Here is a 13,176-nt window from a genome sequence, read left to right on the forward strand (position 1 = left end):
TTCACACTAATTGCTGGCCTACAGTGTACTCGTAGTTTATGACTGTGCTGTAGTAGCATCTAATGTGCATATTACAAAACCTATTAACATATTTGCCAACGTGTTTAACAACAAAACCAACAGCAACAACATGAACAGCAACCCGTGATGCTCTGGCCACCAATCAGCCAGTGTCCGACTTTGTTGGTGGTCACGTTTGTGAAGCCAGACAACGAGACAGCCTTGCATAATTGCGCCGCCAAGTGCAGGTCTGCAGTTCTTCTACCTCATCACATAAATAACCCACCCAACATACAAACACACATACACTCATTTTAAAAATTTATATAGTACTGCATGTAAGCATGTGTGTGTGTGCTCGTATGTTGTTTGGCTTTTTGTCTAGCATGGCTATTATGCAAATGGCACTTTGTTTTAACAACGCATTGCGGTTGCCCTGATGGCCTGATGGCTCCAGCTTTAGCTTTGGCTTTGGCTGTAGCTCTGGCTCTGGCTCTGGCTCTGGATGTGCCTCTGTCTCCAACATTAGTTCGTCATCAACGTTTCCCCTGGTCCTTCTCTCCCTGTTGGCCACATTACGCGCACAATTAATATGCCAAGTGTTATGTGTGTGCATACTAATGACTTTTTCCAGCAACACATCTGTATCAGCATTTGCATTTGCATCTGCATCTGCAACTGACTAATGCCGCACTCATCTGTCAACTGTGGTCATTTATCAATAATTGTTCAACTGCCTCAAAACAAAACTGCGGCGCAGGCGCAGCAGTTTTCTCCCACAACTGACGCACAGCCAGTCATCATTAATCCTGCTTGACAATTGTCAGTGAGTAAGATAGAGAGAGAGAGAGAGAGAGAGAAGAAGGGGAACATGTCTTTCTTGACAGGTTTACTGCAAAAGGGGCATATTAACTTCTTGAGTGCACTTAAAGTTTTACGAGCGCAGATCCACAGATACTTAAAACATAGACAGACCCTTCTCCAACTTTAAACTATCTGTGTGCTCAACTGAAACACCCTGTATTTGTGAGTTGACACAGCCAAACCACGTAAACGTTGTAAAGGTAAACAGTTAAGTGGCATCGCTTGTTGGCGCTTCTACCACGGCCAACAAATAGCACGAAAACGCCAGCACAATAAAGCCCAAAAAAAAAACACACACAAACACACACACATTCAGATAGTCGACTAATACAAACAAGAAGCAGGCAACACACAAAAAAATCAAGTCAACCCAATAAAATAAATCAAAAGAAAGTAAAATTACGACGCATCGAGCGATCGAACTGCGAATATACATGCTGTAGACAACGACAGCAACAACAACAAAAAAATCATTTCAATAAAATCAACAGCGAGAAAAAAACTTTCGCTACTTCAGTGGCAAAAACAAAAAAATAATGTAAAAGCACAAAAATTGGGAAGTACAACATATCGATGCTTCTATACTCTCATAAAGTAATATATTAAAAGAGAAGAATAAAATTCATAGCTTGGTTAAAAATTAATCAATTCATTAATGCAGACTAAGCGATAAAATATTATTAACATTAAAAATTTCATAGAAAAATCATAAAAGTCGAGTTGATGGCATAATTATTTTTATTATTCTTATTATATATTACCTCAAAGTTTATAAAATAGAAATAATATAATAAAATGCTGATTTATTCATAAAAATAGAAAACCGCGAATGCATAAAACTTTCAATAAAATTTTCATGTTTTTTCGTTAAGATTTTATTGCATAAAACTCGATAAAAGTGCTTAAAAATTTCAATAAATTTTAGCTTTTATTTCTTTTGTTTGTTTGTAATAAATTTTAAATTAAATTTCACACAAAATGGTTCAAAATTGCAAAACATTTTTACCAGTTTACATTTGGTATATTTGAATTCTAAAAAATCGCTTAAAAATGTTTATGAATAACGTAACGTAACCTACATTATTTTATACACTTTGTTATCTGTTTCACAAGTGATCGGCGGTACTTGTAACAAGAGTATCGAAAACCGTTGAATTGAACTCATTGGGTGTTGCTTTTGAGGTGAAGCATCATTATCATGGTCAAGCCGGCGTAGCCCACGCATGAGCAGAATACAAATACAATACAGCGAAGACTCTCATACACATTCACATACACTGACACACACTCTCTTACACTCACTTGTTGTAGATTGGCAAAGTGGACGTGCCACAGGCGAGAACAACTTTTTTTTTTGCTGCCCAGTCGCTCGATCGGTTGTTGGTTTGCTTGTCATGTGAATTTGGGTGAAATGTTTGTCGCTGGCTTTCAAATTCGTGGCTGGCTTTTCAGTTTGCAACGAGCCACACAAGCCGTGTGTGGTGTGGTGTCGCCTAAACGCAGAGAAAGCCAAACAAAACTACAACCAACTCAACACTCATTGGCAATGTCTTGTGGCCGCCAAAAGTTCAACCTGCTGCCGCTGCTGCTGCTGTTTCTGCTACTCGGATCAGCTGCAGCACACCAGGCCGCCGCCTCCGTGGGCACAACACCCAGCTCTCCACTGCTGAAACAATCACAGAACACTTTCGTCCAATGGGTGCTCTCACTGCTACCCCAACGACCCGGTGCCATAGAAACCGCCACGTTGGCGACACTCAGCAGCTCGGCCACCTCGCCCACTGAGGCGCCATCGTCTTCGTCGTCGTCCAGTGCAGCCACCACGACCAGCACCACATCAGCACCCACAATGGGCACCACAACCACGCGTCGAGTCACTACTCCCGCACCACCCACTTTGAATCCACCGCGCAACTGCACCGATTGTGTCTGCGGAGTGGCGAATATACAGAAACGCATCGTGGGTGGCCAGGAGACGGAGGTGCATCAGTATCCCTGGGTGGCCATGCTGCTCTATGGCGGACGCTTCTATTGTGCCGGCTCGCTGCTCAACGATCAGTTCCTGCTGACGGCGTCGCATTGTGTGTATGGCTTCCGCAAGGAGCGCATTTCGGTGCGTCTGCTTGAGCACGATCGCAAAATGTCGCATCTGCAGAAGATCGATCGCAAGGTGGCAGAGGTGATCACGCATCCCAAATACAATGCACGCAACTATGACAACGATATTGCCATCATCAAGCTGGATGAACCTGTAGAGTTCAATGAGGTGTTGCATCCAGTTTGCATGCCGACGCCAGGACGCAGTTTCAAGGGAGAGACAGCGATCGTCACCGGCTGGGGAGCACTCAAAGTGGGCGGACCCACCTCTGATACCCTACAAGTAAGAAGTTAAAAAGCTAAATGATCAGCTATGGAAAATTCACACTCTTTTCTCCGATATTCCAGGAGGTAATGGTGCCAATTCTATCACAAGACGAATGCCGCAAGAGTCGCTACGGCAACAAGATCACCGACAATATGCTGTGCGGTGGCTACGATGAGGGCGGCAAGGATTCCTGCCAGGGCGACAGCGGTGGTCCACTGCACATTGTGCCGAATGGTACGCGGGAGCATCAGATCGCTGGCGTTGTTTCGTGGGGCGAGGGCTGTGCTAAGGCCGGTTATCCGGGCGTCTATGCGCGAGTGAATCGCTATGGCACCTGGATCAAGAACCTCACCAAGCAGGCTTGTCTGTGCCATCAAGAGACCAAGAAGATCAAGTAGCCAAGTAGCCGAGCAGCTGCAACTAACTTTAAGGCAATCACTGCCAGAGCTCTACTCTATAAACTCCAAATTGATCAGCACTTTAAAACGATTATGCGAAATTCCAGTTTTTGGTAGCGAAAACTTTTTCGTTTCGTTGCAAATCGTCCGAGAGATTTCAACTCCCAAAATTCTAAAAAACGATCGCGGAAAATTCAGTTTTTATTTGCTCACACAAAAACTGAAATTTTTCTGTAGATGAAACTTTTTAAATTATTTTCTTACTGATCAAATTGGTAGTTGGCTCTGCAAGTGTATTTAGGCTTCGACTAATCGAAGATAATTGGCTCGATTCGTTTATTTATTGATTAAAAAAAAGAAAAACTACTGCCAAGTAGAGTGTTCTATAGTAGTTCTGCATTCCACTCGCTGGTACAGTCAACAACCTTCGGTTGGGTCCGGTCTAGCCAGTTTAAGATTCAGGTTCAGGTTGAGTTCTATTTCAGGCTTCTTGCAGCTTGTGGCGCATCCTCGGCAACTCAGTTGCCAATTGCCAGTTGGCCACAAAAGTTCTGTGTAGCGAAAATATGAGATACGAATATATTTGCTTCCTCTCAGTGCTGAGCCTTTGCCTGGCCACGCCCAGTCTACGTGGCGTCTCTGAGCCGGGCAAGATTCTGGAGTCGTTGAGCAACCTGCGTCAAAATAGTTTTCTCGACTGGATCGTCTCAATCCTGGGACCCGACTACACTGACACCAATGCCCCGGCGAAGCGCGAGTGTCCCGCTTGTGGTTGTGGCAACATCAACACCAGGCATCGCATTGTTGGCGGCCAGGAGACGGAGGTGCACGAGTATCCATGGATGGCCATGCTCATGTGGTTTGGTAGCTTCTACTGCGGTGCCTCGCTGGTTAACGATCAGTACGCTGTGACTGCCGCACACTGTGTTAATGGCTTCTATCATCGCCTGATCACAGTTCGCTTGCTGGAGCACAACCGCCAAGACTCGAATGTGAAAATTGTGGACAGACGCGTGAGTCGTGTGCTGGTGCATCCCAACTACAGCACTGTCAACTTCGACAGTGACATCGCTTTAATTCGCTTCAATGAGCCAGTGCGGCTAGGCATCGACATGCATCCCGTTTGCCTGCCAACCCCGACTGAAACTTACGCTGGCCAAACTGCTGTGGTTACGGGATGGGGAGCTCTTAGCGAAGGCGGACCTGTGTCCGATACGCTCCAAGAGGTGGAGGTGCCTGTGTTATCACAGCAAGAGTGCCGAGACAGCAACTATGGCAGCTCCAAGATCACCGACAACATGATCTGTGCCGGCTACGTGGAGGAGGGCGGTAAGGACTCTTGCCAAGGGGACAGCGGAGGACCGATGCATGTGATTAGCGGCGAACAAACCTATCAGCTGGCTGGCATAGTCTCCTGGGGCGAAGGCTGTGCCAAGCCGGGCTCCCCTGGTGTCTACACACGCGTCAGCAACTTCAACGAATGGATCAGGGCGAACACTCGCGATTCGTGTGCCTGCAGCCAACCCGAGGAGCCAGCAGCTCCAGAAGCCATGAGCACCACCACAACGGAGCAGACAGAGGCAGGCACAGCTGCCTCCTCTGAGACAAGCCAAGCTGGTGAATCGACTGAACCCGATCCGGTTACCGATCTTATATAAATAAGAAAGAAATCATTTAAAATAAAGGCATTGCTCATTTCATTCGCATAAAAGTCTTCGTTTTTACTGAGTGTAAGAGTAAGGGCTCATTTCAAGGTTATTATGTCAAGTTAAATTTGTTAATTTTATTCACATATATAAAATTATTTTTTTCTGAAAACCCTATTAACGTATAGCCCAAGTGCAAGAGGTTTGGAGGCTGTCAATGGGTAAATTTAAATATAAATTGTTTCTACATTATATCATCGCATTGGGTTTGCTATTCTGTTTAGTTTCTACGATTCTATCTTGGCTTCTGCTTTTGTGACTTTTCCTTTTGCGAATCATCGGAATAAGATCCGGTTAGAGTTACAAAATATTAGAGGGAGAAACTATTTTAAATAAGAGCACTGCTGTTGTCATTGACATACAATATTCTTTGTTCTGACTGGCAGATCAATCTTGGCAAATCCAAGACTAAAAGCTGGTTCTAGCGTTATTAGATTAGTAAATTTTATCAAATCAAACTTTTTTTATTTATTGCTGTGAAATTATTTCAGTATAAGCATCATGAAGTAAACTTTGCGAGGAATTAATATGCTCAAGCTGGATAACCTTAGTCCTATTTTTAATTCTCTGTCTTCTCATATTAAGTCTAGTTGCTTCAAATATGAAAGCCTAAGCACGTTTTTAATGCCGATTGATATCAACAAATCGAGTACTGAGCCTGCCATAATAAACCCTTTATCAATTCCGCACTGATTGAAACCAGTGTTGTTTGGCTTTTAAAGCAATCCGGTTTTACAAATTTCCGATTAGCTTTCGAAGGCGTTGGATGAGTATATTCGTATGTATTTGACCCTCAGGTGACCGAGTTGTTATTGTTTTTTGCCTTGTTAACTGCCGTTCTGGAGTTGCTTCAATTTCCGCCTGTTTCTCTGCTTGTTTCCAATTTTCCCCTGAGGCCATGCTCAATTTTAGTTCCCGAAATTGCCACTAAATCAAAACACGATTCGCACCAGCAACAACTCCTACACACTGTGTGGATATCTCGCATTGGGATCCAGTTGAGCAACGATCCTGGCAGCATTGATAAATAACTATATAATAGAATAACCAGCGCACAAAAGGTACAAATGCTTTAAAGGTGGCATTAAGTGAGAAATATACAACATATAACGAGAGGCAAAAAGGAGGAGAGGCAGAGTATGAGTATTGAGAGATGAAGCGAGACAGAAACCCGCACTTAAATTATTGCCATCCTCGAGCCAAGTTTATATTTTGTGGCAAACAATATTTATTTTCATTCGTGTTTGCATCGTTTTTACGAACTCTTTTTTTCTTTTTGTTTTTGTTTGCGTCCAAGGCGCAAATTTGCTGCAATTGAGCGCATTTTAGTGTTTTGGCTGCCTGCAGGTTAGAAGTATTTATTGGGGCGTAAAATTGTTTGATTGAATATTAGTGCGGTGCCTTTATAAATTCATTTTTAGCTTTCTCTTTCGTCGGCTTGTTAAAAGCATAAGCTGACTTAAAGGCTGCAATTTCAGATGGAAATTTAAATAGCTGTGTTTGTACTTTTTAGTTGGCTTAAATTAGAATGCGTTAAAATATTGATTATTCTTATACTCGAATTTTCATTGAGAGAAAATATAACATTTTCTACTTAAGATGATTATATTAACAACATTGATAAAGCACCAAAAAAATATAGCAGAGGTCACAGTCAGTGCTGTTTATAAATTATTTCAGTTTTAACAACTTAAACAGTAAATAAATAAGTTTAACACCTATGTACATTTATGTAAGTATTTAACATCCAGCTGTTTTACAGCTGCAGTTTTGTGATTCAATAAATTTTCAGATAATAAATTAATTTTTTATTGGTAAAAGGAAATAATAAACAGTTGCAGTATTCAACATATTTAATTTGTTTTATCCATTAAATATGCTTAATCTCACTAACGAGTCTTGCGCGAGACTTGATATAAGAGAATTGATATAAATTTTCTTCACCGGGGCAAATGGAACTTATAATTAATATTATAAAAACAAAAATTAAAAATATGTGTTTCTGTGTTAGAATAATGCAAGTTTGAAAATTATCGATGTGGCAACATTAAATAATAAACAATGCTCTGTAACTCTCATGTATCTTATGCTACTATCATTGCACTCCTTTTTGTAATCTTCAATAAAAAAAATATTTTAAATGAACTGTGCGTTTTAAAGACTTACGGATGCTAGCCATTGGTCTCTGTAAATAACAACTTACAAGAACTTTTGCAGTCTTAAACCACAGAAATCTTTCCCAACTTTAATTGAAATCTAAGTTATGTTAAAGTCCACTAAGAATATGCAACTTGCTTTTCGATCTTAACAGTTCAATGCCACCCACAAATAAAATTGTAAATAGATACAATGTTTTTACATCGCGAACCGCCTTTATTTGCATGCGAAAAAGAGAGCAGACGAATTTCAACGATACAAGGAAACGTATTTAGGCAATTCCAATCATATGCAAAGCACTGCTCACAGTGTTGATTAGAGTAACAGTGCATACGAGGGCGCCCACAAGCATTTTCTCTATCATGATCAGAACCACATCGAGTATGTTTGCAGCCGGCTAAGAGGATGAATAGATTAAGTTTAATGGATCTCGATGGAAATGGAAAAAGAACACAGTTTGCAAAGCCACCTCAATAAATGTTATAGTAAGACTTAACGTTCGCTGTGCGATGACAACTCCAAGAGAAACGCAAGTTATGAGGGCCATCAGTGTGACTAAGGCCAAGGCTTCCACCAAGCGAACAGCGACGGGCATTTTAAATACATTAACTTTATACTGATAATTTTCAAAATTTTTACAAAAGCTTCGCAAACGAAATTCGAAATTCATATAAAATGACAGCTCGCTGTAAGTAAAGTTGTTTGATTTTCTTGTTTCTCATCTTTTTTTGCTCATCTTCCACCCTTTGCCATAACTTGTTAAAATCCATTTTGCGTTTGCATACAAAAAGTAGTAAAATAAGCCCACGCTGTTTGCCAACTGATTGCCGCAGTAAAGCCACAAAACCGCCAACAAATTATAGTTTTCCATCTCTTGTTTTTTTGTTGTTTGTTCTTTGTTGTTATTCCATTGCAAGGCTTTAACTCTTTTTTTTTCAATATGCAATTCCAATTATCCTATGCAAATGCAATTTGTCTCGCTGCCGAGCAATTTAGGCTCTCATTCTGAACGTCCCTCTCGATATGGCCACAAACTAGGCCCGTTTGATGTGTCTGCTGGCATAGATTGTTCTGAATTATGGCACTAAATGGCTAGACATGTTACATAATTCATTTATGTAGTCCGCACCAGGGACATTTTCCCTATATCAGTTGTGTGTGTGTGTGTGTGTGTGTGCCACAATCAATTCAACGCGACAGAACAATAGAGTTTGTTGTTTATATTTTTTTTTATTTGTGTTTTGCAAAGAGCTTTAATGCATAGCCCAGCTTATTTATTGTATGAAAAATTCAATTAGCTGCATATATCCTAGTAGAAAAGGAGAAAAACAAATAATGAATTTAATTGAGTTTTATATTCATTTCACATTCTTTTTTCGTTCAATATATACTTAAAAGCACTCTAGGGCTATTCACTCCGCAGGCAAATACTAGACTGACAGACTGCTTAGCCAAGTTGAGTTTTATTAACCAAGACGTAACACGGCGATTTTCCGGTTTTCTGCTTTTGATTTCTTTTTCGCCAACTTCATAAAAATCCTAAAATAAATATTTGCTCACATAAGTTCAGGCCACGTTGTCAATGTCTTCGTCTTAGTCATCATCATCGTCATCGTCTGGAGACAGACAGCAAAATAAGCGGAAAGTTTTGTCGCAGATCCCCATCGTGTCCCAGCCGCAGGCAGGCAATAGACAGTAAAGGGCACAACAAAATTAAAAGCAGTAGCTTCGACTTCACATAGGCTTCTTTCGCACAACAGATACACTATAATTTTTAATTCAATTGAGAATGTACCCATCATTCCCTAAATTCAATATCTATTTCGATATTTAAATATTTTTTAAATATTTTAAAAATTGTCTCCATATTTAGAATTTATTTAAATTTTTTCAAAATATAAATGTAAAATTTAAATTCAGTTGTATATTTCTTATACCCCAATATAATAAATAGATTTCCTCCCATTTTAATTTTAATTCTCTAATATATAAAAATTGTTTCCAAATAAAATATTGAATTCTATTCTATTTATTTCTATCATCAAATACATCACCAACCTGAAAGATGTAATAAATATACCTTTATTAAGAGAGTAATAAATATGCAGACTATGCATATGCTGGTTTTATTTGCAATGTTTAAGCTACTTGTTCGGGCGGCTCTTACAGAAATTTATGTTGTAAAATATTTACCTCTTACTGTTCGAGTATTTTGTATTTATTGTGATAGTAGATGCCAACATCTGCTGCAACAACATTGCAACATTGAAATTGTGTGGCCAATGATGCACTATCCCGGAAATGCCACCTGCTATTTGTATACAATATCTCAATATTGGCATAAATTTGAATGGGAATTCCATCGCAGGCGGTGTTGAGGGGGACTTTGACATACGCAAGTCACAGATTGATGGCATGTCGGTAAGTTCAAGCGTATTGAAATGTATAAATGCTTCAATAAATAATTTGTGCACATAAAATATTAAACATGCAGAAAGTGGCAATGTTGTTATTACTATAAATAACAAATAATTTCAATAATCAAGTAATTTTCGCGGAAATAAAAAAGTGCATTAAAGTTTCTGGCACACAAAGTTAGCAAAAATTAAATTTTAAATAAATTTGTTCGGAAATAAAGTAGATGGACGAAATGAAATTCGAAAAATAAAGCTCATTATAATTCCGAACGAGAACCGATCCATTTCAATGCCCTTCCCTTTAGTTTCATTCAGTGCTTGCTTGTCTCTCTCTTGTTTTCATTCTTTTGATTTCATTATTGTTTTTATTGCTTTGTACTTTCGTGTGTCCAAGTGACTGACTTTGCCAAAGCAAAAGGCGCATTTTAATTTCATTATTTTATTTGGAAACCCAGCACGTTCCAGTCCCCTTCCCCCTCTCAGTCCTTGTACCAACCCAATTTTCCATTGAAATTCGCATAAAAAGGGTATTAAAGCAGAGGCTCTCGCTGATTGTGAGCTCTGTTTCATTTTTATTTATTCATTTTTTTTTAGCAATGCGCAACACGCCTTGCCACATTTGTTCAGCCTTCATTTCGTATTTTTTTTTATTTTTGGCATTCTTCTGTGCCTGTTCATATTACGAATTAATAAACAATTTTTTCTTTCACATTTAAGCTAGCTACAAATTTGCGAGTTATTGCCACATTTTGTATTTCGTACATTTTTTTATGATTTCTGTTCAGCGTCTTCTCGGTTTGCTCTAATGAATCATGGTTATGTCGGCTATAATTTAGTTTTAATAGCATTTTGGTGACATTTATGCTGTCAGCGGCATGCAATTTTATTAATGTTCAAATGAGCGCCCATATATGATATCATTATAAAGAGATATCACAGCTTTTAATGGCCTTACAGTGGGCTTTATACAAAATGAACTTATGGCCTGCCTTCATTCCTTCTCGCTCACGCTCGCTCTTCATTCTTGCGTGTGGCCGGCAATTGAGAATTATGTACTTGCTGCTTAAAGCTGTCGCTGGAAGTTTGTCGACAACTTTCAATGGCTTCAACGCAAATTATTCTAATTATTGCATATATTTTGTAGTTCAATTTATAACTATGATGTGATCTTATTCTTGAGGTCAGAAACTTTATGTGTTCGTCATGTGAATTTTTTTATAGTTGTGGTTTATTGTCAGTAATATTTTGGAATTATATTTTAGTCTTCACTTAATTAGCTTCTATGCTTTTTAGTTCTTTATGCAGAAGTGTCTATGAATAAAATTGTTAACAAATTAGTAACTCAGCTTTCAATATAATAATAATTGCTACTTGATTCAAGTTTCGTTAAGATTAAATGTAAATATATATTATTAATAAGAAAGATTTTTAGAATATAGAAATCTCAATTATTATTATGTACTTGCTGCTGTTGGAAAATTTGACGACAACTTTCAATGGCTTCAATCTAATTATTGCTATATTTTGTACTGCAAGTTATGACTGTTATGATAAGATCTTATTCTTGAGGTCAGAAACTTTATATGTTCCTCATGCGAATTTTTTTATAGTTGCGCTTTACTGGCAATAATATTATGTAATTATATTTTAGTCTTAAGTTAATTAGTTGCTTTGTTGTACTTTATTTTCTCACTATTCAGTATTATAAAATTTGCTGCATCATTTAATTTGAACTGTGGCTGAAACTAAATTAAAATTTTTAATCAGAAATAACTTTAAAATAATGCGAAACTTCATTCTTAACATTCAACGTAAAATTATATAATTATTCCGCATGGTACTCTAATTCTTAAATCTACTTTTCTTTTTAGTACTTTATAAGTGCGAAATAGCCAACAATATAGTAAAATTTGCTAGTTGACTTAAATTAAACTGTGGTTAAAAAAAGATATGATTTAAAAAAATATATTTTAGAAATACACAAAAAAACTTATCACAGACATTTCCATCACGTATTGTTCATTTTAAGTCTAAAATTATTTTAGCATATTTAAGAAAAATCCATTAGCAAGAAACTACAGTTCTCTCTCCCATAGTTTTCTCCTTTGGCACAGCATTAGTGTCATTAATATGTAATTGTCCTCAAAATATAATAAAAAGCAACTGTCGCCTGAGGGAATTTCGTTACTTTCAGTTTCCTTTCTTTATTTGAGACTGCAGTTGCGGCACGTTAATGAGCCACAGGGCGACTGCGGATGTAACAGCAACGGCAACAGCAAGCAACAAGAGCAAGAGGAACGCCAACCTAATCATCTGCCGGCTCACTTAAGTAATAAAGCAATTTATCGTTTTTCAATATCCTTTAAGCAGTTTTTGCCTTTTTAGCTGCTATTATTGCACTTCCTACGCGAAGGCCCTCGAGCCGAGGGAATGAATAACGAACCCACACAAATTATTTTCGCGCTGGTTTCATCTCATTTTTTACAGCTCCTTCGTCTTGAATAAAAGCAGGACTAAGACTAAGACTAAGGCTCTGGTTTGTGGTTGTGGTTGCGGTTATGGTTGCTGCTCTTTTAACTTGTCGCTTCGCTTAGCCGGCGGCACACGTTGCCATTTTTATGTGTTAAGCTTCGGCTTGGGACAGACATAGGGACCCAGGCATAGGGATTGTGAGACTCGGATTGGTAGATTTTGGATTGGGATTGAGACTGGGTCATATCCTGGGCCGCCTGCACGTTTTTGTGCCGTTGCCGTTGGCGTTGCCAGACCAGTTTGATTTTAGTGTCTTGCCTTGGCACCGACCAAGGGCCAGTAATGATTTTATTACACGATTTTATATCGAATTTTATTACCTTTGTGCATGACGTTGCTGTTGCTTCTGCTCTAGATGCTGCAAGGATTGTGTGCGTTGTCGTTGTCCTTACGCCTTTGGCAGCTGCCATTGGAATTTACGCACTCATAAAATTGGTTCGCTTTGAATTGTGTGGGAATTTCGGAGCAAAGTTCCTTTTGCAGTGACCCCAACCTCCTTAGCCATCATAATTCAATATCATAAAACGTTTATCCAATTAATTTTGACCAGTTATATTTATGGCCAGTTCGTGTGAGGATGCGAATAGTAGTAGATCGTTTTCCTCCTATTCCAATTCGATGATGTAAGCCATACAACAGAGCAAATATTAATTTCTCTATTCATTTATCTGTCATTTCACTTACGGATAAACTATCAATGTAGTTGATTAATTCGCATATCATCAGCTCATCAGATT

General features: G+C 38.8%; 3 protein-coding genes across 3 annotated transcripts; 2 read left to right on the plus strand and 1 right to left on the minus strand.

Moving 5' to 3' along the window:
• Positions 1 to 447: 447 nt before the first annotated feature.
• On the plus strand, positions 448 to 3,993 carry LOC117568760 (serine proteinase stubble). The gene is made up of 3 exons (XM_034249596.2): positions 448 to 528; positions 2,081 to 3,244; positions 3,310 to 3,993. The coding sequence occupies exons 1-3, from the start codon at positions 448 to 450 to the stop codon at positions 3,625 to 3,627; spliced, it is 1,563 nt and encodes a 520-aa protein (XP_034105487.2). The 3' UTR covers positions 3,628 to 3,993.
• A 131-nt stretch (positions 3,994 to 4,124) lies between these two features.
• Positions 4,125 to 5,330, plus strand: LOC117566488 (trypsin-1). Its single transcript, XM_034246021.2, has one exon. It carries the CDS (start codon positions 4,194 to 4,196, stop codon positions 5,283 to 5,285), a length of 1,092 nt encoding a protein of 363 aa, XP_034101912.1. The 5' UTR covers positions 4,125 to 4,193; the 3' UTR covers positions 5,286 to 5,330.
• A 2,344-nt stretch (positions 5,331 to 7,674) lies between these two features.
• On the minus strand, positions 7,675 to 8,181 carry LOC117569658 (uncharacterized). The gene is made up of 2 exons (XM_034250904.2): positions 7,960 to 8,181; positions 7,675 to 7,887 (listed from the first exon to the last, which is right to left on the minus strand). Exons 1-2 carry the CDS (start codon positions 8,158 to 8,160, stop codon positions 7,762 to 7,764), a joined length of 327 nt encoding a protein of 108 aa, XP_034106795.1. The 5' UTR covers positions 8,161 to 8,181; the 3' UTR covers positions 7,675 to 7,761.
• Between the last annotated feature and the right edge of the window lie 4,995 nt (positions 8,182 to 13,176).

Source organism: Drosophila albomicans, chromosome 3 (genome assembly GCF_009650485.2).
Source record: "Drosophila albomicans strain 15112-1751.03 chromosome 3, ASM965048v2, whole genome shotgun sequence".
NCBI lineage: Eukaryota > Metazoa > Arthropoda > Insecta > Diptera > Drosophilidae > Drosophila > Drosophila albomicans.

What these genes read in the sequence shown, in the direction of transcription:
- LOC117569658 (XM_034250904.2), bottom strand. Translation starts at nt 8,160, where the DNA reads ATGAATTTCGAATTTCGTTTGCGAAGCTTTTGTAAAAATTTTGAAAAT. An exon ending in TTACTATAACATTTATTGAG is followed by an intron (nt 7,888 to 7,959) that starts GTGGCTTTGCAA and finishes TCATCCTCTTAG; the next exon opens with CCGGCTGCAAACATACTCGA.
- LOC117568760 (XM_034249596.2), top strand. Translation starts at nt 448, where the DNA reads ATGGCTCCAGCTTTAGCTTTGGCTTTGGCTGTAGCTCTGGCTCTGGCT. An exon ending in TGCCTCTGTCTCCAACATTA is followed by an intron (nt 529 to 2,080) that starts GTTCGTCATCAA and finishes AAGCCGGCGTAG; the next exon opens with CCCACGCATGAGCAGAATAC. An exon ending in CCACCTCTGATACCCTACAA is followed by an intron (nt 3,245 to 3,309) that starts GTAAGAAGTTAA and finishes CCGATATTCCAG; the next exon opens with GAGGTAATGGTGCCAATTCT.
- LOC117566488 (XM_034246021.2), top strand. Translation starts at nt 4,194, where the DNA reads ATGAGATACGAATATATTTGCTTCCTCTCAGTGCTGAGCCTTTGCCTG.